Source organism: Lepidochelys kempii, chromosome 2 (genome assembly GCF_965140285.1).
Source record: "Lepidochelys kempii isolate rLepKem1 chromosome 2, rLepKem1.hap1, whole genome shotgun sequence".
NCBI classification, from domain to species: Eukaryota; Metazoa; Chordata; order Testudines; family Cheloniidae; genus Lepidochelys; species Lepidochelys kempii.
This window is the reverse complement of record NC_136381.1, coordinates 148866112-148888962: the sequence shown is the minus strand read 5'-3', so window position 1 is coordinate 148888962 and position 22851 is coordinate 148866112. Positions and strand designations below refer to the sequence as shown.

Sequence of the window (22851 nt, the reverse complement as noted above, 5' to 3'; positions counted from 1 at the left end):
GAGGCACACGAAACAGCTGCTGCTGAGTTTAGTTCCTTAAGTCTAGATGATCCAGGACTGTGGACCCACTTGAGCAGTAGCCTGAGGGACTTCTTTGTACTGCATGGGCCCCAGCAAGTGAAAAACTTCATGTTCCCCAAAGACAATGAAAATAGAAGTTTCCATCCAACACATTACTGGCATGAAATCCCTAATGGTGACAAAGTGGAGAAGCCATGGCTTATGTACTCAAAAACCCAGAATGCTGCATACTGTTTTTGTTGCAAACTCTTCCAGTCTAATGTTCCAGCCACATTGGGTTCTACAGGAACAAAGCACTGGAAAAATCTGGCTAGAAATCTGGCATGCTATGAGAAGGTAGCAAATCACCAGAGAGCATTCCATAGCTGGAAAGAGCTTGAGATGAGACTAAGATTAAAGGCCACCATAGATGATCAGCATCAAGAGAAGATTGCATCAGAGTCTCTTTACTGGCAAAATATTCTGAAAAGGCTCATTGCCATTATGAGAGTGCTTGCTGCCCCAAACCTAGCACCGCATGGCACTTCAGATCAGCTATATGTGCCAAACAGTGGAAATTTCCTTAAAATTGTGGAGCTGATGGCTAAGTTTGATGCTGTACTCCAGGAGCATCTAAGAAGAGTCGCCACCCAAGAAATGTACACACACCACTACCTTTGAAAAACAATTCAAACTGAGATCATACCATTACTGGCAACAAAAGTCAAACAGAAGATTGTGGCAGATCTGAAGTCAGCAAGACTTGAGCTGATCACTGCAGACTATGTGGCTCTGGGAAGAAGGATAAAGGCGTTTGAGGCGCAAGTGGTCTTCTCGTCCATCCTCCCCGTGGAAGGAAAAGGCCTGGGTAGAGACCGTCGAATCGTGGCAGTCAATGAATGGCTACGCAGGTGGTGTCAGAGAGAAGGCTTTGGATTCTTTCACCATGGGATGGTGTTCCAAGAAGGAGGAGTGCTAGGCAGAGACGGGCTCCACCTAACGAAGAGAGGAAAGAGCATCTTTGCAAGCAGGCTGGCTAACCTAGTGAGGACGGCTTTAAACTAGGTTCACCGGGGGAAGGAGACCAAAGCCCTGAAGCAAGTGGGGACGTGGGATACCGGCAGGAAGCACAAGCAGGAGCGCACGAGAGGGCAGGGCTCCTGCCTCATACTGAGAAAGAGGGACGATCGGCGAGTTATCTCAAGTGCCTATACAAAAATGCAAAATGCCTGGGAAGCAAGCAGGGAGAACTGAAAGTCCTGGCACAGTCAAGGAATTATGGTGTGATTGGAATAACAGAGACTTGGTGCGATAACTCACATGACTGGAGTACTGTCCTGGATGGACATAAACTGTTCAGTAAGGATAGGCAGAGCAGAAAAGGTGGGGGAGTTGCACTGTATGTAAGGGAGCAGTATGACTGCTCAGAGCTCAAGTATGAAACTGCATAAATACCTGAGTGTCTCTGGATTAAGTTTAGAGGTGTGAGCAACAAGGGTGATGTCGTGGTATGTACTGCTGTAGACCACCGGACCGGGGGATGAGGTGGACGAGGCTTTCTTCCGGCAACTCACAGAAGTTACTAGATCGCAGGCCCTGGTTCTCTTGGGAGACTTCAGTCACCCTGATAACTGCTGGGAGAGCAATACAGCTGTGCACAGACAATCCAGGAAGTTATTGGAAAGTGTAGGGGACAATTTCCTGGTGTAAGTGCTGGAGGAACCAGCTAGGAGCAGAGGTCTTCTTCACCTGCTGCTCACAAACCTGGAAGAATTAGTAGGGGAAGACACAGGGAAGAAAGGAGAGTAGCAGAATATGGACCCTGGACTTCAGAAAAGCAGACTTTGACTCCTGCAGGGAACTGATGGGCAGGATCCCCTGGGAGAATGACATGAGGGGGAAAGGAGTCGAGGAGAGCTGGCTGTATTTTAAAGAATCCTTATTGAGGTTGCAGGGACAAACCATTCTGACGTGTAGAAAGAATAGTAAATATGTCGGGCGACCAGCTTGGCTTAACAATGAAATCCTTGCTGATCTTCAACACAAAAAAGAAGCTTACAAGAAGTGGAAGATTGGACAAATGACGAGGGAAGAGTAAAAAAAATACTGCTCGGGCATGCAGGATTGAAATCAGGAAGGCCAAATCACACGTGGAGTTGCAGCTAGCAAGAGATGTTAAGAGTAACAAGAAGGGTTTCTTCAGATATGTTAGCAACAAGAAGAAAGTCAAGGAAAGTGTGGTCCCCTTACTGAATGAGGGAGGCAACCTAGTGACAGAGGAAGTGGAAAAAGCGAATGTACTCAATGCTTTTTTTGCCTCTGTCTTCACGAACAAGGGCAGCTCCCAGACTGCTGCACTGGACAGCACAGCATGGTGAGGAGGTGACCAACCCTCTGTGGAGAAAAGTGGTTCGGGACTATTTAGAAAAGCTGGACAAGCACAAGTCCATGGGGCCGGATGTGCTGCATCCGAGAGTGCTAAAGGGGTTGGGGGATGTGATTGCAGAGCCATTGGCCATTATCTTTGAAAGCTCATTGCAATCGGGGGAGGTCCCGGACGACTGGAAAAAGGCTAATGTAGTGCCCATCTTTAAAAAAGGGAAGGAGGAGGATCCTGGGAACTACAGGCCAGTCAGCCTCACCTCAGTCCCTGGAAAAATCATGTAGCAGGTGCCCAGGGAATCAATTCTGAAGCACTTAGAGGAGAGGAAAGTGATCAGGAACAGTCAGCATGGATTCACCATGGGCAAGTTATGCCTGACTAATCTAATTGCCTTCTATGACGAGATAACTGGCTCTGTGGATGAGGGGAAAGCAGTGGACGTGTTGTTCCTTGACTTTAGCAAAGCTTTTGACACGGTCTCCCACAGTATTCTTGCCAGCAAGTTAAAGAAGTATGGGCTGGATGAATGGACTGTAAGGTGGATAGAAAGTTGGCTAGATCGTCGGGCTCAACAGGTAGTTATCAATGGCTCGTTATCTAGTTGGCAGCCGGTATCAACTGGAGTGCCCCAAGGGTCGGTCCTCGGGCCGATTTTGTTCAATATCTTCATAAATGATCTGGAGGATGGTGTGGATTGCACCCTCAGTTAGTTTGCAGATGACACTAAACTGGGAGGAGTGGTAGATATGCTGGAGGGTAGGGATAGGAGATACAGAGGGCCCTAGACAAATTAGAGGATTGGGCCAAAAGAAATCTGATGAGGTTCAACAAGGACAAGTGCAGAGTCCTGCACTTAAGACGGAAGAATCCCATGCACTGTGATAGACTAGGGACCAAGCGGCTGGGCAGCAGTTCTGCAGAAAAGGACCTAGGGGTTACAGTGGACGAGAAGCTGGATATGAGTCAACAGTGTGCCCTTGTTGCCAAGAAGGACAATGGCATTTTGGGATGTATAAGTAGGGGCATTGCCAGCAGATCGAGGGACGTGATCGTTCCCCTCTATTCGACATTGGTGAGGCCTCATCTGGACTACTGTGTGCAGTTTTGGGGCCCACACTACAAGAAGGATGTGGAAAAATTGGAAAGAGTCTAGTGGAGGGCAACAGAAATGGTTAGGGGCCTGGAACGCATGACTTATGAGGAGAGGCTGAGGGAACTGGGATTGTTTAGTCTACGGAAGAGAAGACTGAGGGGGGATTTGATAGCTGCTTTCAACTACCTGAAAGGGGGTTCCAGAGAGGATGGATCTAGACTGTTCTCCGTGGTAGCAGATGACAGAACAAGGAGTAATGGTGTCAAGTTGCAGTGGGGGAGGTTTAGATTGGATATTAGGAAAAACTTTTTCACTAGGAGGGTGGTGAAACATTGGAATGCGTTACCTAGGGAGGTGGTGGAATCTCCTTCCTTAGATATTTTTAAGGTCAGGCTTGAGAAAGTCCTGGCTGGGATGATTTAGTTGGGGATTGGTCCTGCTTTGAGCAGGGGGTTGGACTAGATGACCTCCTGAGGTCCCTTCCAACCCTGATATTCTGTGATTCTATGATTCAAAGATTCTAAGATATTACTCTGTTCTGGACTGCACTGCTGACATCAGCCATACGGAACAAATGACTTTAATGGTGCGTTTTTGTAACAACAACAGAACCTAATGAAAATATCCCTGCAATGGTAATTGTCAGAGAGCATTTTCTATAATTTATTGACCTTGATGATACTACAGGAGCTGGTATGACAAGTGTACTTCTTAAAAAGCTGGAAGATACGGGAATTTTCGATAACTGACATGAGCGGTCAGGGCTACAATAGTGGTGCCAACATGAGAGGAAAGAACAGAGGAGTGCAGACATGGATCCGAGAGTTAAACCCTTGAACTTTTTTGTATCCCATGCAGTTCTCATTCATTGAACTTGGTGGTCAGTGATGCAGCATCAGCTTCTAGTGAGGCTAATGAAATTTTTAATGTAATTCAAAGCATCTGTGTATTTTTCTCTGCATCAACTCATCGATGGCAAATTTTAAAGGAATATCTGAGAACATCCTCTCTGACACTGAAACCACTGAGTGCCACACGATGGGAAAGTTGAGTGGAGGCGATAAAGCCCATCAAACACCAAATTGGGAAGCTAGATGATGCCATAGTTGCCATTATGGAGGATAATGCTATGACAGGAACTGTTTTTGGGAGAACAGAGGCAGAGGGAAGTGGAATCACCAGAAACATACATAACTTCAAATGTCTGTGTGGCTTAGTGTTGTGGCATGACATACTGTTTGAAATAAATGTTGTAAGCAAGAGACTCCAAGGTGTTGACCTTGATATATCTGGAGCAATGGAACAACTGGACGAAGCAAAGTCATACCTAAAGACTTACCGGTCAGATGAGGGATTTCAAAATGTTCTGAAGAGTGCACAGAAGTTGGCCGAGGAACTTCACATTGAAGCTATTTTCTCACCCATTCAAGAATACAAGACTCACTGAAGAAGAAGACATTTTGATTATGAGGCACGAGATAATCCCATAAGAGTCCCCAAACAACAATTCAAAGTTGAATTCTTTAACCAGGTGCTAGATTGTGCACTACAATCAGTTGAAGAATGTTTCATGCAGCTCAAGGAACACAGCAGTATATTTGGGATGATGTATAATATTCCAAAACTCCTCACTGTACCTGAAGAAGACCTACCCCAGCAATGCAGGGCACTAGAGACAGTGTTGACACATGATGACATGCGCGATATTGATGCGAGCGATTTCGGTGATGAACTGAAAGCCCTTTCAAGATACATTTCAGCAGGATCAACTCCAAAGGCTATTCTGGAATATATGTGCACAAATAAGATGACCACCCTCTTTCCAAATGCTTTTGTTGCTCTGTGCATACTTCTAACACTTCCTGTAACAGTTGCCAGTGGAGAACGCAGCTTCTCCAAGCTGAAGTTAATAAAAACACATCTACGCTCCACAATGACACAGGAGAGGCTGGTCGGCCTTGCAACCATCTCAATAGAGCATGAGCTGGCCCAGATTGTGGACCTTCATCAGGAAGCAGTTCAAATCTTTGCAACCAAGAAGGCACGGAAAGCACCACTTTGATTATTCAAACAGATAAAAATGCCAGTGTTTACTATGCAGACAAGAAAAGTTACATTTGCTGTTCAGGCGTTTGAAACTTAAGTGTTAGTTAAAATTTTTGAAAAAGGCATTTAAAGTTGTTAGTTCTCCTTTATTGGGGTAGGTAGCAGAGCAGTACGATGAGAGGAGTAGAACAGGAAGAAGGCAGAATTGAGACCTTTCAAAGTTTTGGTCCAAGCGAGGGGGCATGGGAGCATCATTTGAGCTCCCCGCCTCCGGTGCCAAAATGTTGTGGGCTGGCCCTGCCTGCAGTCCACATCTTCTGGTAAAGTGGCTTTATCCACAGGATATATAATGGACTCATCCAGGTGCTGTGGTAGACCCCTGCAACAGTTTTCGCACCTCTCAAAATGGGGACAGAAAATAGCAAGGGGGCTAAATATTTTTATACCCATCCTGTTCCATCATCTCTGGTAGTGACAGTGGCTAATGAAAAAGCAAGATAAAACAGGGCGACAGCAAAGGAGGGAGAGCCAAAAAGATTAGGTTCATTTGGCAGAAAATCAAATCAGCACGCATGCAATTTTGGCTTGCTAGTTATCAAGCCCTAATGTTGAGGTAAGATTTTTGTGTTTTTGAGAAATTCACTGTTTTTCACAAATAACAGTCTGGCTGCTTTCGAGAAAGAGTTTGCTTCTCTGATCACAGCAGGGCAGTTAGTGGTAAAACCAGGCTCCAGACAGCTCTGGATACAGCTGATATCACTTCCCACTCTACGGGAAGAGTTACAAAGGGATCTCAGAAAAGTGAGTGACGGGGAAATAAAATGGCAGATGAAATTGGGTGTTGATTAAATGCAAAGTTATGCACATTGGAAAACATAATCCCAACTGTACATACAAAATGATGGGGCCTAAATTAGCTGATACCACTCAAGAAAGAGATCTTGGCGTCATTGTGTATAGTTTTATGAAAATGTGCTCTGTGTGCAATGGCAGTCAAAAAAACGAACAATGTTAGGAACCATTAGGAAGGGGATAGATAGATTATCATAATGTCACTATATAAATCCAAGGTATACTGTTAGCCAAAATGGTCAGGGACGCCACCCCGTGCACTGGGTGTCCCTAAACCTCTGACAGCCAGAAACTGAGAGTGGACAACCTGGGATGTATGACTCAATTGCTTTGTTAATTTCCTCTGAAGCATCTGGCACCAGCCACTGTTGGAAGACAGGATAGTGGGCTAGATGGACTATTGGTCTGACCCGGTATGGCCATTCTTATGTTCTTATTGCCGCAGCCACAGTTATGCATAGGTCATCGTGGCTGCAAGGGTCTGGATTTCCCATAGAAGTTGAATCCACTATGGAGGATCTTCTGTTCAAAGGGGCTGAACTCCTTTGTGCCACAGTGGATGAGGCCTCCGCCCCTTGCAGAACTGAAGGATGAAATTGCTGGGATTATACACTCTGGCCCCTAAAAGAAAGCATTACTGAAAGCAGCCATGCACCATAGAAATCTGAGCTCACTATCCCATGTCTTCCACCAAAGATCTAGCAAGTCTCAGAGGAAAAAACAACACTTTCACAGGAGAAGGTAGCACTCTGTTGACCCAACCATCTCTGTCACCTACACGTATGCACCGGTCACAAAAGCACCAGTTTTGACAGCCTGGTCAGAGGTGGATACATTCCCCTAATTCTAAAGTCTACCCTTCTTTTGGGGAACTCTTTCCTTGTTTTGGCATGCTTGGTTCTACACCACCTCAAACCCATGGGTATTGGATACCATCTCATCAGTCTACTCTGTCCAGTTCCTTTCAGCACCTTTCAACCCCCTTTCCCATCCCTCTTCAGGGACCAGTCTCACAAGGATCTTCCACAACAAGAGGTCCTCTCACTACTTTTTTCTCAGGGCAGTAGAGTTCCACATCAGTATTGGGGAGAGGAGTTCTAGGGTCCCTATTTTTCCTTTTTGGGATGAGAGAGATGGTAATCTATATTGGATCTTAGAGAGCTGAACATGTTTATCCACAAGCTGAAGTTCAGGATGGTAACCCTGAACTTCCCAATGAGGACCCTAACCTCTATCATATCCCCCCTTAGTCTCCTCTTTTCCAAGCCTGAAAAGTCCTAGTCTCTTTAATCTCTCCTCATATGGGACCCATTCGAAACCCCTATCATTTTAGTTGCCCTTCTGTGAAACTTTTCTAATGCCGGTATATCTTTTTTGAGATGAGGAGACCACATCTGTACGCAGTATTCAAGATGTGGGTGTACCATGGATTTATATAAGGGGAATAAGATATTCTCCGTCTTATTCTCTGTCCCTTTTTTAATGATTCCTAACATCTGGTTTGCTTTTTTGACTGCTGCTGCACACTGTGTGGATGTCTTCAGAGAACTATCCACGACGACTCCATGATCTCTTTCCTGATTAGTTGTGGCTATATTGGCCCCCATCCTATTGTATGTATAGTTGGGGTAATCCTGGACAAATTCTAGAGATTTTTGATTTACTCCCTAACATCTGTGCAGGAGATGAATTGGTGCACTTGTTAGAGTTCTTTCTCTAAGAGAAGGCATTTCTTTTGGTGTCAATTACACTTTTGGTTTAAAAAAAAAAACCTACAAAAAGTCACTTAAGTGAGTTTAACTGGTGGTACTTAATGTCCTCTTCATGTTTATTATTCATAGGTACTCTGATGAGGGTATTAGGTGAACTAACCCTTTTTCAAGGCTCATCTTCAGCATTGGAGGCTCCTGTGACAGATACTGCAACCACACGCAGGGTCTTTGGGAACCATATTGTATTAACAAAAAGAAAAGGAGTACTAGTGGCACCTTGGAGACTAACCAATTTATTTCAGCATAAGCTTTCGTGAGCTACAGCTCACTTCATCGGATGCATTCAGTGGAAAATACAGTGAGGAGATTTATATACACACAGAACATGAAAAAATGGGTGTTATACACACTGTAAGGCGAGTGATCACTTAAGATGAGCTATTACCAGCAGGAGAGCCAGGGGGAGAAACCTTTTGTGGTGATAACCAAGGTGGGCCATTTCCAGCAGTTAACAGAAACGTCCAAGGAGCGGTGGGGGAAATAAACATGGGGAAATAGTTTTACTTTGTGTAATGACACATCCACTCCCAGTCTCTATGCTTATGCTCAAATAAATTGGTTAGTCTCTAAGGTGCCACTAGTACTTCTTATCTTTTTGCGAATACAGATTAACACGGCTGTTACTCTGAAACCTGTCATATTGTATTAAGTTTATGAATGTTTTATTTATCATTGTATGCAACCCCAGGTGGGGAGGGTTACCACAGCTCCTCCAAGAACTAAAAACAATAGGGACTGATTACTACAGTCCCTGAGAATTGTAATCAGCTCCAGAGAAGTACAAAACTCCAGGATGACTTAAATATACTGGTTCAGACTGGGTTTTCCAAATACTAGGAAAAGGGCTTTTTGGTATATTGAGGCTGAGTTCAGGGATGCTGTCTTCCTTTTGATTCAGTAAACAGGATTTTAGGTTGTAGGGGGACCCCAATCCTTGCTGAAAGTTTGGAAGATTGTCTTACTAAGGCCCCAAGAGATTGATGAGTGAGTCCTGGTATAGTGAGTGAGCATATCAGGACTTTTAAAAATGAGTTCTCTGTGTACTTTTTATGTCCTTAAAATGCACTCTGCTGAGAGAGAGTTGTGTGATCACTGGTAAAAACAGTGTCATGGCCATTGGAGAGAGAGCTGGCCATTAGGTAAACTGGCTTGCTGGGGATATCACAGTATATGATGGGGCTTCTGAGACTTAAAAACCCAAATCAGGAGGAGGAGGAGAGATGCAGGTCTCAGCTCAAGTGGGACAACAGAATGGAAAATACAGGTGCAGTTGTTGCTAATGCCCTTGTTCCTGAGCCTCCCATGTTTCTGTATCAGTGTAGATTGTAGGATGTTGACTCAGCAGACCTTGATGTAAATCATAAAGAAAGACCATAGGTTCAGTTCAGTGGCAAAGGCTCAGCCAGGCTTATTGTCAACAGAGCCCCGGCTCACTGGTTACAGGTATATTAACAGGTATATGCCAGTGACAAGGTATCAACTCAATTAACATAATGTTTTCTCTAGGCCAATACAAATATACCCCTCTTATTACTCTTTTTTTTTTTTTACATTGATCAAAACAAGTTATGTATTGCATTCCAGATGTTGTTAGTTACCTTCCTTATGCCTTGTACCTGATAGTTCGAACAAAACATCCTCATCCATTATCCTGTCATTCCCTCCTTTTCCTATGTCGGGTCTATATGTTCCTGTACCATCTTCTCAGGAATGTGCTTACTTGATTGGCTGATACCTAGTTCTGTTATTCTACCAAGGTCTGCTTTGGTTCACAGTCTCCTTTGATTCATACTTTTACCCAGGCCTAGGGCTCCAGCAAGGCCTACAGTAGTTCCTCTGATATTGTACCAGCTCCTTTCCAGGATTCTTTTTTGATTACTGAGTATAACACATTGTCCGCCTTCTCATCATTTAGACTACATTTCAATAGTCTTGTTAGATGGGGCATCATCATAATGGATGTATGGATTCATGAGATAGATTAACTGTCTCTAGAACCAGTTTTACCAACTTGTCTGCTGTAATGCTAGAGAGTCTCAGACAATCGCAGTCATTCAGTATGTTACCTTTCTCAACTGTGTGTAGAAGGGAGTGTCTACAGAGTGTAACAGATGTTCATTGTAGTCTTGGTCAATCCTAATTCGGACTGGAAATAAGACAAACATTTTTAACAGTGAGGGAAATTAACCACTGGAACAATTTACCAATGGTGGTAGTGGATTATCCGTTACTGGCAGTTTTTAAATTGAGATTGGATGGTTCTCTAAAACATATGGTCTAGTTCAAACGGGTATTCATTCAGGGAAGTCCTATGGCTTGTGTTATCCTGGAGGTCAGACTACAGAATCACAATCGTCCCTTCTGGTGTTGTGTATGAATCTAATGTGTGAATCAGTTTGAGTCTCATACCCTTCCTGAACAAGCCTTTGAGACGTGCTTGCTGTCAGAATTTTAGATAAGCGAAGACCTTGGTTCTGAAGTTTTTTATCATCCACCTTATTTACAAAGAAAACACATTCACTAGTACATGCAGGAAAACTTGCTAAATCTGCTCAATCATTCATATAGTAATACAGACAGATGCTTGCACTCCTGTGCACGTTTTGTTTCTTAATATGTACAGGAAATAGACTATATTTTTTCCTCTGAACTTTTTTCCCAGTATGTAACCAGGGTTGTTTTATCCTTGGAACCAATGTTCATTTGGCAAGCCTTGCCTGGGACTCTGTGTATACTTTGCATCTGGGAGCAAGCCATGCAGCCCATGTCTACAGACTTATCCTGGTGGGGCTCATGCTAGTGCTCTAAAAATAGCTGTGTTAGATGTTGCTGTGTTAAGATCAGAGTGGTCTCTCAACCCGCCCCACTGCCCAGGCTTGCAATCCCAAGCTGCAACCGAGCCCCAAGAACAAAGCAGCATCTATACCTGGGATCTCAAAGTCCCAGGCCATCTGAGTCCCGAGAACCTCCCCATTGCGGTCCGCGGAGGAGAAACCCATGTAGACCTACTGCCGGCAAAGACTGCTGCAGGTGCCACCCCCCGCAGCTCCCGTTGGCTGTGGGAGAGGGACAGAGATATACCATCACTAGTCACCGGCCAGAGTCAGCCATGGAGGCAGCATCATTAGTTGCTGAGCAGAGTCAGCCATGGAGGCAGTGTCACTTTTTTCCACAATGAATATAAACAAGTCAAAATACTGAACACAACTATCTGATGCGCACCTTGCTGCAATCCTGAAGGTTTCAACTGCTCAGTCACTGAGGCCAAACATCAACAGACTGACAGAACTGAAGTGTTGCCAGGTGTCTGGCAAACACTAAAACTCTCTGGTAGGCGAAGAATTGTATAAAGTTGTATGACAGTTTTTTTATTTCTAAGAAATTTGAAATAAAAAATAGAGTATACATGTTTTCTTGTCTGAACACCATCTTCAGTGACATTATTGGCCGGCCGGGAGGATTAGAGAACTAGCACTGGCCCTAAGGTAAATTAAGTTTGAGACCCCTGATCGATACAGCTATTTTCAGCGTACTAGCACAAGCGTTGTCAGCACAAGTCTCTTAACCCAGGCTCAGAGACTCACTCCCAGATTCAGAGTGGAGGCCACCACCACCACCTTAATCTGAAGGTAGTCTTCTCCCAAAACAGATGGGAAGGTGGTTTTGCTTTCTTAAGCTGGTGCTTTATATTTGATTACTGGGACTGTATGAATGTATTCTGAAGCATCTTGTTCATGTGTGGTCTGACATCTCAACTTAATGATAATGCAAAAGACAATATTCTTTCATTTGTCTTGCTTGTCATGCAAACTGCATTGTCTTCTTATGTAAGCTGGCTGTTTGCCTCCTTTTTTAGTGACGTGATTTGTGAAGTTACCAGCAACTCTTTTGGATCTGAAATGGTTTTAGAGAACTTCTGTTCCTTTCTAATTTGAAAAAATTGAGACTTCATTCAAGCATTTTAGTCTAAGATTAGGAATCCAAGTGAAATTATATTTCTTTACAGAAAGTAAACATATTTATCTGTATTTCTGCTTCTTTGAAGATGTTAGATTCCTTTTCACCAGCTACTTTTTTCTTCAAATTTGGTAGTTAAAAATATGTAATTACCCATTTTAACCTGACAGCGGGGAAATAAATAAGTGCCTAATCAAATTATAGTCTTAAAACTAAAAACTTGACTGAAGTATTCATATATGGCAAAAAATATATTGTTGTGAAACTTTGCTTCCTGCTAATTAAGGGACTTCAGTGCTAGAGAGTACTAAAGCACTGGCAATTGATCTGTACATGAAATACACCCACTGGTATATAGCAAAGGGTCAAAAACCTTTAGAGTTAGGAGAATTCCTATCTGTCTGGCAATAGGAGCACAATCTAAACGTAAGAATCTGGTGAAACTATTACTTCTTGAAAAGCAGAGTTGCAAGTAAGTAACTTTCTGAAGATATACATCTCAGTGGATTACCCCTTACTCTCATCCTCACAGAGCTTGAGGATAGTAAAATTTTCTGATTTTTAACTATTCTGTTAATTGGAATGTGTTTGGAGGCTTTTCACTTGCTGGCGTGACAGGGACTGACCATGGTACATTGAGATGGCACCTTAGGCACTGTGTAAATGGCTGGCCTGGGACTCGCTTCTCTGTCTTCCTCACCCTGTGTCTCCCTCCTCCCACTGCCTTCCACCCATCCCCAGGAGCCTAATGGTCTGAAACTAAGAACTAAAGGAGTTCACACCTTGTCTTGCATTGGGAACACACTCAAGCGAGGGAATCAACTGAGATGTAGATCTTTAGAATTCAGGAAATACAGGTATGTAACTTACTTTGCATGCAAATAAAGAACCTGCAGATATTGTGGATTCAACTAACTCCCGTGAAAAATCTCTCTCAAAACAAACGGATATACTGACTCTAACTGAAAAAAGCTGTCTTCTTTTTATCATCAGGCTATGAAATATTTGTCCTATTTACTGTATCCACTGTGTATTGGAGGTGCAGCTTATTCTCTTCTGAATGTGAAATATAAAAGGTAGGGTGCTACAAATTGTTATTTAATTAAAGGTTAATCACCCCTTTAACAATTGTAATTACCCTTTTTTGGTGAAAAGAAAAGGAGGACTTGTGGCACCTTGGAGACTAACAAATTTATTTGAGCATAAGCTTTCGTGAGCTACAGCTCACTTCATCGGATGTATTCAGTGGAAAATACAGTGGGGAGATTTATATACATGAAAACAATGGGTGTTACCATAGACACTAATGAGAGTGATCAGGTAAGGTGAGCTATTACCAGCAGGAGAGCAGGGGGGAAAAACCTTTTGTAGTAATAATCAAGGTGGGCCATTTCCAGCAGTTGACCTTTTTTGGTGTTAATTGATGTGAGATAATGGGGTTACAGAAGTTTTTTGCCCTAAGGGGTATTTGATCAGTCAGGTAGGTAGGTAGTGGTTGGAAATTGCTGGCTAACAACCTGTTTGAAGTCTTGGTTTTATTCTTAGGGATATTCACATTACAGCCATCTTCTCTGTTATGGGGTCTGTGATATTGGGTGGAAGTGTACTACCTCATTCTCAGTACACAAGAAGTTAACTTTTACTTCATTCCTTACTAATAGGAACAGCCATAAGAAGGAGTGCTGGAGAGACAAGGAGAGTGTGTCAGTGGGAAGTCAGGGGTCCACACTTATATGCTGAGTTCCGGATGAAACCCAGTTGAGAGAAACTTTTTGCTATGTTTGCTTTTGTTAACTCATTCTGATTTTTTCCTGCTGCTTATTACTGCAGTTTTATTTCTGCTGAATTTGCCCACTAGCTTACAAGCACCCGTAGTCACCTCAATGGACAGGTCAAGGATTGAATGGACATTGAGACTGAACTACCTTCATCTCCAGGGGCTGGCCATTCCCCACGTTATGTTGGATTAAATGTTAAAGATTGAGATTTTTGTCTTGGTGATCTAGCGAAGCTTGTCATAACGCTCTGAGCAGTTCCTTTTCTGTAGATGCAGAACTTCTATCTCTACTGCTTTTGCTATGGTATTTTTCACAAACATTAAATCCATGTTTTTAAAAAGGAAAATATTGAGGTGGGTATATAAGAATGCAAAAATGGAGAATGCAAGTCAGTGCACCCATATTGCTTTCCAATTAAATCATCCAGGAGCCATTTAAAAATATTTCAAATGATCTTCCTCATGCACAGACTTGTTCTGAGTGCTCCAGCCTATGCTGCCAGCCTCAACCCACTACAGTTTATAGAAATATTAGTAACTGGTTAACTGGAAAAACTTGTGAATTAGCCACTTATATTTGACTGGATGTTAAAAATAAGTCTTATGAAAAAGCAACTTCATTTCCTAATCTGAAGATTAAACCCTGTCTACATGAGAAATTTGCACTGCAGTAACAACATAGATGTAATCTTAATGAAGCAAACCCTGACATAGAGACATGTTGCACTAACGTCAAGTGAGTCTTACTCTAATACAATAGAGTAATTTTATCAGATTAGGTTGCACCAGTGTAGACCCCATGTAGTAACTATGCAGATTAGAGACAACTGCACTGATGTATCTACAATGTAGAATGCGCCTAAGAGGAAAGATAGTTTTGTGATTTTTAAGGAACCAGACTGGGACTCAGAAGACCTGAGCTCCGTTAGTTTTCTGTCGTAATCTTCTTATGCCAACCTTGAGCAAGTCACTTAATCTCTGCCTCAATTCCCCACCTGTAAAATTGGGAATAATATGTCCTTTGTCTGTCTCTTCTGTTTAGATTGTAAGCTTCTTAGTGTGTGGGACTTTCGTTAATATGTGTTGGTACAACACCTAGCACAGGGGAGCTCCTGTCTCACCTGGGAAAATAAAGAAAAAATATGCAGGCTTCTAAGAACAATTTTTGGATTTCCTTAATTATCGGAAGATTGTGGGTAGAAAGGTGGGTAGAAAGTTGGCTAGATTGTCGGGCTCAAAGGGTAGTGATCAATGGCTCCATGTCTAGTTGGCAGCCGGTGTCAAGTGGAGTGCCCCAAGGGTCGGTCCTCGGGCCGGTTTTGTTCAATATCTTCATAAATGATCTGGAGGATGGTGTGGATTGCACTCTCAGCAAATTTGCGGCTGATACTAAACTCGGAGGAGTGGTAGATACGCTGGAGGGCAGGGATAGGATACAGAGGGACCTAGACAAATTGGAGGATTGGGCCAAAAGAAATCTGATGAGGTTCACTAAGGATAAGTGCAGGGTCCTGCACTTAGGACGGAAGAATCCCATGCACAGCTACAGACTAGGGACCGAATGGCTAGGCAGCAGTTCTGCGGAAAAGGACCTAGGGGTGACAGTGGACGAGAAGCTGGATATGAGTCAGCAGTGTGCCCTTGTTGCCAAGAAGGCCAATGGCATTTTGGGATGTATAAGTAGGGGCATAGCGAGCAGATCGAGGGACGTGATCGTCCCCCTCTATTCGACATTGGTGAGGCCTCATCTGGAGTATTGTGTCCAGTTTTGGGACCCACACTACAAGAAGGATGTGGAAAATTTGGAGAGAGTCCAGCGAAGGGCAACAAAAATGATTAGGGGTCTGGAACACATGACTTATGAGGAGAGGCTGAGGGAACTGGGATTGTTTAGTCTGCAGAAGAGAAGAATGAGGGGGGATTTGATAGCTGCTTTCAACTACCTGAGAGGTGGTTCTAGAGAGGATGGTTCTAGACTATTCTCAGTGGTAGAAGAGGACAGGACAAGGAGTAATGGTCTCAAGTTGCCATGGGGGAGGTTTAGGTTGGATATTAGGAAAAACTTTTTCACTAGGAGGGTGGTGAAACACTGGAATGCGTTACCTAGGGAGGTGGTAGAATCTCCTTCCTTAGAAGTTTTTAAGGTCAGGCTTGACAAAGCCCTGGCTGGGATGATTTAATTGGGGATTGGTCCTGCTTTGAGCAGGGAGTTGGACTAGATGACCTCCTGAGGTCCCTTCCAACCCTGATATTCTATGATTCTGTGATTATTTAAATCATTATTAAATGTTGGAAAATGACAATGTTTGCAGTTTCGTAGAACAATAAATTACAAAAGACAACTAATCAAAACTGCATCAGCAAGGAAGTACCACAGAACAACTAACCGTAGTTTAATAATGGTTTAACTTCATTTGTAGGCTATTGCAAATTCTGTTAATTATTTTGTGGCTACAGAATAATTGATCAAATCTCACTAAGGCCAAAACTTCACTGTAAATATATTCGTGGTAACGTAGTGGAACATAATGTTATCTGTACAATCACACTGTGTGATAGAGCAACTTTTGTTCTTTCACATTAAGTTCAAAATTCACATTGGCCTTTTTACTGCTCTATTACACTGCAAACTCAAGTCTGGATTTGCTTTTCATCACCAGTAGCATTACTTTTTTCTATCTTTATGCACTCATTCCATTGGACATCTGTTGTTGTTAGTTTACATTTTTCCCAGTTGAATCTCATTTTATTCATTTCCCATGTTTCCAGTAACTCTACTATAAGATCCTATATTCCTTCTGTCTTCATTAATTGCAATTTTGTATAATCTGCAAACTAATAACAATAAATTGGTTAGTCTCTAAGGTGCCACAAGTACTCCTTTTCTTTTTGCGAATACAGACTAACACGGCTGCTACTCTGAATCCCGATAGTGTGTGCCTGGTCCTTTCCCCATGAATACAGCTTCACCCATTGTTTGTGGTCCTTTACTGAGTTTTCATTGTACAATAGCATTCCTTTCAAAGCCAATTTGAATTAATGTGTTTTTCAAAATCCTGAAAAATTATTCACTCATTGATATAGCTCCCTACTTGTGCTGGGACACTTGAGGCAATGCATGTCACATTAAAAACTCTTCAGAATACAGCAAAACACACCCTCTGAAATCTTATCAAATTAAAATGGTTAATGAGATGTGAAGGAAGTGTCGCTTTTGTTTTTAAAAGTGGCAAATTTGAAGTGCTCAACTTCATTCTCTTCCATGTTAAAACATTGTGTAGAAGATGATGACCTCTGAGAGTTATTGTCAGTTTAGTGTTGCAGTTTGGTTTGTGGGAAGAAAAGGAAAAATAATTACACTGTCTCTTATTTTTAGCTGGTATTCTTGGTTGATTAACAGCTTTGTGAATGGTGAGTATCTATGTATTTTCTTCATAAATATACATATATTTATCTTTTCTTTATATTAAGGCCAGGAATTTCAAAAATGGCCTAAAATTGGGCTGACTTCAGTAGGTGGTGTTGAGTGCTTAACATTTAAAAAAAACAACATGAGATCACTTATTTAGGTGCCTGAGTGTGGATTTAGTAGCCCCAGTTTGTTCCTTTTTTTTTTAAAGTGTTAGCCTAGATTTCTTTTTTTTTAAAATTTTACAGGTGACGTTTCAAAATAAAAGTTAGACATCTCAGATTTTGTAACAATGTGATATGGGGTTGTCATGATTTGGCTGTGCATCCCAAAATGATAGCAGTCAAATAGAGGAGCAAAAGGGAAGAAAAAAAGACCTTAAAATAGTGTTATAATAGAACATAGTCCATGAGAGCCGGGTTTCTCGAACTTCTTTGCACTGCGACCCACTTCCGACTACAAAAATTACTACATGACACCAGTGTCCTTATTACTCTAGATTCTAGAGTCCAGAATCAGGGCCAGCGTTAAGGGGCAGTAAGCAGGGCAATTGCCTATGGCCCCATTCCACAGGGGGCCAAGGGAAGCTAAGTTGCTCATGTGTTGGCTTCAGTCCCAGGCAGCGGGGCTTGGGCTTCAGCTTCTACCCCTGGCAGCAGGGAGTTTTAACACCAGCCCTGGCGACCCCATTAAAAAACTTGCGACTCACTCGGGGTCACGACCCACAGTTTGGGAACCGCTGCATTGGAGTAAACCACAGAGTGAGGATAATTACATGTGTATCTTGCACTTGTGCACCTCCCTTTAGGATACGTTCACACTGCAGCTGGCAGCGTGCTTCCCAGTTAGGTTAGACAGACGCACACTAGCTCTGCTTGAGCTAGTGCTATTTTTAGCACGTTGGTTCAAACAGAACTAATATATGTCTGCCTACCCAAGCTGGGAAGCATACTCCCAGCTTCAGTGTAAACGTACTCTTAATGTTAAGGAGACTTGTGTACATGAAAAGGGAAAACAGATGTCTCTGAAACAGAAAGTGTATAAATTTGCATGGAATACTTACTTGCTCTTTGTGGATTTATCTTAAAATATGTTCATATTGTATTTTCAGGGGTATATGCTTTTGGATTCCTATTTATGTTGCCCCAGCTGTTTGTGAATTATAAGGTATGTCTAAATGTTTATAATGGGATATTTTTGGCTTTCAGTATCTATAACTTATTCTCAGTTTTGTTATAAATTATGTTTACATTTCTTTTCTTGTAGATGAAATCAGTTGCGCATTTACCATGGAAGGCATTCACATATAAAGTAAGTAAAGCTGTAATTTCAAAAACTTGTGCTACCAAGACAGCAATTGTTTTTCACTTGAGAAGCAGGGCAATAATGTGTAGCTTAACTGTGAATTTTTAGAATTAAACTACCAGTTTAACACAGCACAAATTTAATTTTTGTCTGTGATTTTTTCTATTTGCTAAGAAAGTTATGACTCCTTCTTTACTTTTTTCATTGTGGCTTTTCTATAATGTAAATTATTTTAGTTTCCTTGTTTTGATAGAGTTGACTGGTTTTGACTGTCAGCAATCTTTCGTATTGGTAAAATACTTACTTTTTTATTGAATATATGCATTTTAATAGAATATTCCATTGATTGCTAAATATGTTGCAAACTGAAAGACAGTTATGGGAAAAAGTCAAGACCCCATGTACTCTACAGTGCCAAGGAATTTCCCCACATTGCAGCAATACTGTGTTCCAAAACCTGTGTTCAGGTTATTAAACAGTGTAAATTAAGCTATTTTGTTTTTGTAAACCAGTAGAAAGCCTGAAATGGTAGTCTTACTCCTGGGGGAATTCTGCACCACTGCGCAATGCAGAATTTTGCAGAAATTAATGTTGTGCATGCAGAATTTCCTTTCCCCCAGAGAAATGGGCTGCAGAGCTGCTGGCTGCCACTAGGGGCTGCTGGACCCAGCAGAGCCCAGCTCACACATAGAAGACACTGCCAGGGGGAGGAGGAGGGAGTGGGAGCTAGAGTTCCTTGCATGCCCTGAGGGAAGCAGACAGCGGCACGCATTAAACTCCACACAGCCTGATGTTGGGTCCCAGGCTTGTTTCTTCCTCTGGATCCCTGGGCTCTGGGGGGGCTCCGTGGCTGGGCTCTGAGGGGGAGGGGCTTTGGGTGTTTGACCCTCTTTCTTCCCTTCTCTCCTCCCTCCCCATCCCCCCTCCCTCCCCTGCCAGCTGGGCTCTGGGGTAGGGTGAGGGAGGAGGCAGAGAAATAGGAACTGGGTTGTCATAGGGGTTTCTTTAATTCTCTACTCCTGGGCAGACTTTTGTGTGTGTCAGTATTGTTACAGATATACTTGCTGACAGGTATTTTGGAATAAATTACCAAAATAATAGAGATTGGCATGATTATGTAGAGTTATTTTGACAAAATCTGCAGAATTTTAAAATCTTGTGCGCAGAATTTTTTTTTTTTTTGGTGCAGAATTTGTGCTTTTTCAGTGTTGATAATGGTAGCAAAAACATCCAGTAAGTGTGTTTAATCCCATCATAGGTTGCCTCCCACACTTACCTAGATGGAAGCCTAACATAAAAATGAATAAGACAGAGGCATCTTTACTAATTATTTATTTTCCTATTTAATTCATTAAAACAACCATTTTAATCTAAATAAATCTGCCACAGAGTTTAGAATGCAGCATCAAAATGCAAGTCTTAATGATGTTAACAGACACATGCTCAGGGGTGCAGGCTCTGAGCGGTGCTTACCTCAAGCAGCTCCCGGAAGCAGCGGCATGTTCCCTCTCTGGCTCCTACACGGAGGCATGGCATCAGCCAAGCAGCTCTGCGCGCTGTCCCATCTGTAGGCGCTGCCCCTGCAGCTCCCATTGGCTGCAGTTCCCGGCCAATGGGAGCTGCGGGGGGCTCCACTTGGGATGGGACCAGCTCCAGAGCGGGGCAAGCTCCTAACCCCACTCCCTACCGGAAGCTTGTGGGCCGGATTAAAAGTTCTGATGGGCCGGACACAATCCGCACGCCGTAGTTTGCCCATCCCTGCTATAGACCAAGCCTTTAACACACACTTTATTTTTTCTTTCTATTCATGGTGAAATGTGTGTACTTTGGGATGCTGTGGTAGGTGTGTGCAGTCTGAATGTGTGCTTGTTTCCTCAGTGAGGATGAAGTCTCATTCTGTCTGTGAGCATATTATGTCCTCACGGATAATTCTTCCTAGTACTTAAGTAATTTCCCAAACATCTGGTCATAGCCTTAGTCATAAGGGGGAGATGGTTGGTGACATGTAGAGAACATAGAGGTAGATATTAGAGTTTAAATGCAGATCATCTTTGGATATTTTGACCCACAGATTGGTTTGTTGTCTTGCATAGGAGTGATGTATTTTTGCTAGTTCTTTGAGACAAACAAGGAAACCAGCAGAATTTCACTCACTTTGGTTTCTTTAGGGTGTGTACTTTGAGTTTCTTATACCCACTGGAGCAGTACATAGTAGACACTTTTGCCTGATTAGTTCTTATGTATTATAACTGTTATGGTATGAGAAATTTGGGGTTTGTTTCCAAAAATTGCAAATAAATTTTATATATTCCAGCTACTTGTCATAACAAATCATGTTATCGATATTAGAGCCTTATGACTGGAGCTCTGAAGATGCACATATGCATGTGCTATGAAGGTTATCTGTGACCACAGTACAGTTTTTAAAACCAATATAAAAAAACTACAGAACTATTTACAGATGTCATACATGTCAGTTCTCTATAGCAAAGGTTTCCTGCTTCCACAGTAAATGTCTTTTCCAGTTGCTTACGATTCTCTCAAATATTCACTTATGGGCTTAAAAATTTTCAGGCTTGGTTTCTCCTTGAGGGAATTTTATTTGGAATGCATCAGCAAAAACATTTTGGCTCTTAAACAAAAGCAGCAAAAAGAAATCACCAAAGAAATTTTTGTTTGCCATTATCCATTTAAAAATATATATATATATATATATTTTTGAGCAGCTAATACCTAAACGGGAGGAAGTAGACAGTTTAAATTTGGCAGAGAGATAATGGTTTTGATGCTCAAACTTTTTTTTAGCAGACCAAGGAAAATACATTTTGGTTTGAGAGTTTTATAAAGATTTTAAAATTACATGTTGTTCTTACGCAATTTAAGGATTAATGCGTAACTGGTTCTCCACAAAGTGAAAGTGATCAATGGAGTATTCATGAATCCTCAGATTTTCAACCGCATCGGGAATGTGGCATCATTTTAACCTGTATTTTTTTAAAGTTATAATAAAAAAATAAAATATTTAGATGATGAAGGTCAAAGAAAAGTAGCAGCTGTTCCCTTACTGGTAACGTTTCACTTGCTTCCCTGATGTACTGTGTTTTATTTCCCCGTCTTTTGTATATCTAAAGCCCTGTCTAAGTATGCTTCAAGCTAAAACACTTACTAATATAATCGTATATTCTGGAGTGGACAGTGCCTTCTGAATGAAGAAAGAGCCATGTTACATCTTAGATTAGTTAGATGGGCAACTTAAGACTTGAATATTGGCAGTCGGAGTGAACTGAGTATAAAATGTTGTGTGTTCCCAATTTTAGTTTCCCCCCATAGTTTCCTTTTAGATCTGTATGACATTCTGGTATGCAGTCCAGACCACTGAGTGGCTGTGTCACCACCTGTCCTGCAACCTGGGGTGCCTCACTATGCTTTTTACTGTAACTTCCAACTTGGGCTTTTCACAAACAGCATGCAGGTTACATCCTGAGTGTCTGTGGATAGCCACAGCCCTGGTCCAGCAGCTCTAACTCCAGTAGCTTGTCAGCAAACACCAGTCACACTTTGGCTTCCAGCAGCTTTGATTACTACATGCAGAGTAACCCCAACACACTCCCAGTCCTGGATTTTTCCCAATAAATGTGTGTTCTGTACTGTTCAGCCCTCTCTTGGACAGTCTAGATATATTAGGTCCGTTGCTCCTCTAAAGGGATCAAGATGCAACAGTTTGCCACCTCAAATGGAGTTATACACACAGTTCACAACACTGAATTAGTTTTGATTATAGAATAAAAGACATTTATTTAATTGCAAAGAGAGAGGTTTTAAGTGAGTACAAGTAATGAGGCATCAAAGTCAGAAATGGTTACAAGAAAAACAAAGATAAAATGCTTCCTAAACGTAACAAACTAGACTTGATTCAAGGTGAAGTCCCCTACCACATATTCCAGTAACAATGTTGATCAAATTCTCAGGCCAGGATCTGCTCCCAAGGTCCAACAGCTGTTGAGGTTTTTTGTTTTGTTTCATTGTGGTTTTTTGGTTTTGGTCCTCTTAGGAGAAAAGGGAGAGAGAACATGAAGTATTTTTGCCCCATTGTCAGACTGTGAAATGCAATTTCCTGAGAATGACCCCTAGATAAAGTTTATTCCAGCTGAGAGTATGGAGACATGGAGTCTGATGGAGGAAGTTCCATGCTGGTTTTTTTCACCTGTGTATGCGAAATGCAGATGTGCCTTGTGTGACAGGGTCGGGCCGGATGGC

General features: G+C 42.2%; 1 protein-coding gene across 8 annotated transcripts in view; it reads left to right on the top strand.

The window, feature by feature from the left end:
- The window catches only part of CLPTM1L (CLPTM1 like), a 116922-nt gene that overhangs the window by 82935 nt on the left and 11136 nt on the right, over positions 1 to 22851 (top strand). For 6 of the 8 annotated variants that reach the window (XR_012157395.2, XR_012157394.2, XM_073332453.2 and 3 more), the window contains 4 exons: positions 13097 to 13179; positions 17257 to 17291; positions 18401 to 18456; positions 18556 to 18600. Coding sequence is in view for 6 of the 8 variants with exons in the window: in XM_073332453.2 (XP_073188554.1) it covers positions 13097 to 13179; positions 17257 to 17291; positions 18401 to 18456; positions 18556 to 18600 (219 nt within the window). In the remaining 2 variants the exon portion in view is untranslated. Of the gene's footprint in view, positions 1 to 12844; positions 13073 to 13096; positions 13180 to 13764; positions 13961 to 17256; positions 17292 to 18400; positions 18457 to 18555; positions 18601 to 22851 lie in introns of those variants that run through there. The other 2 variants (XM_073332454.2, XM_073332455.2) reach the window with 2 other exon arrangements.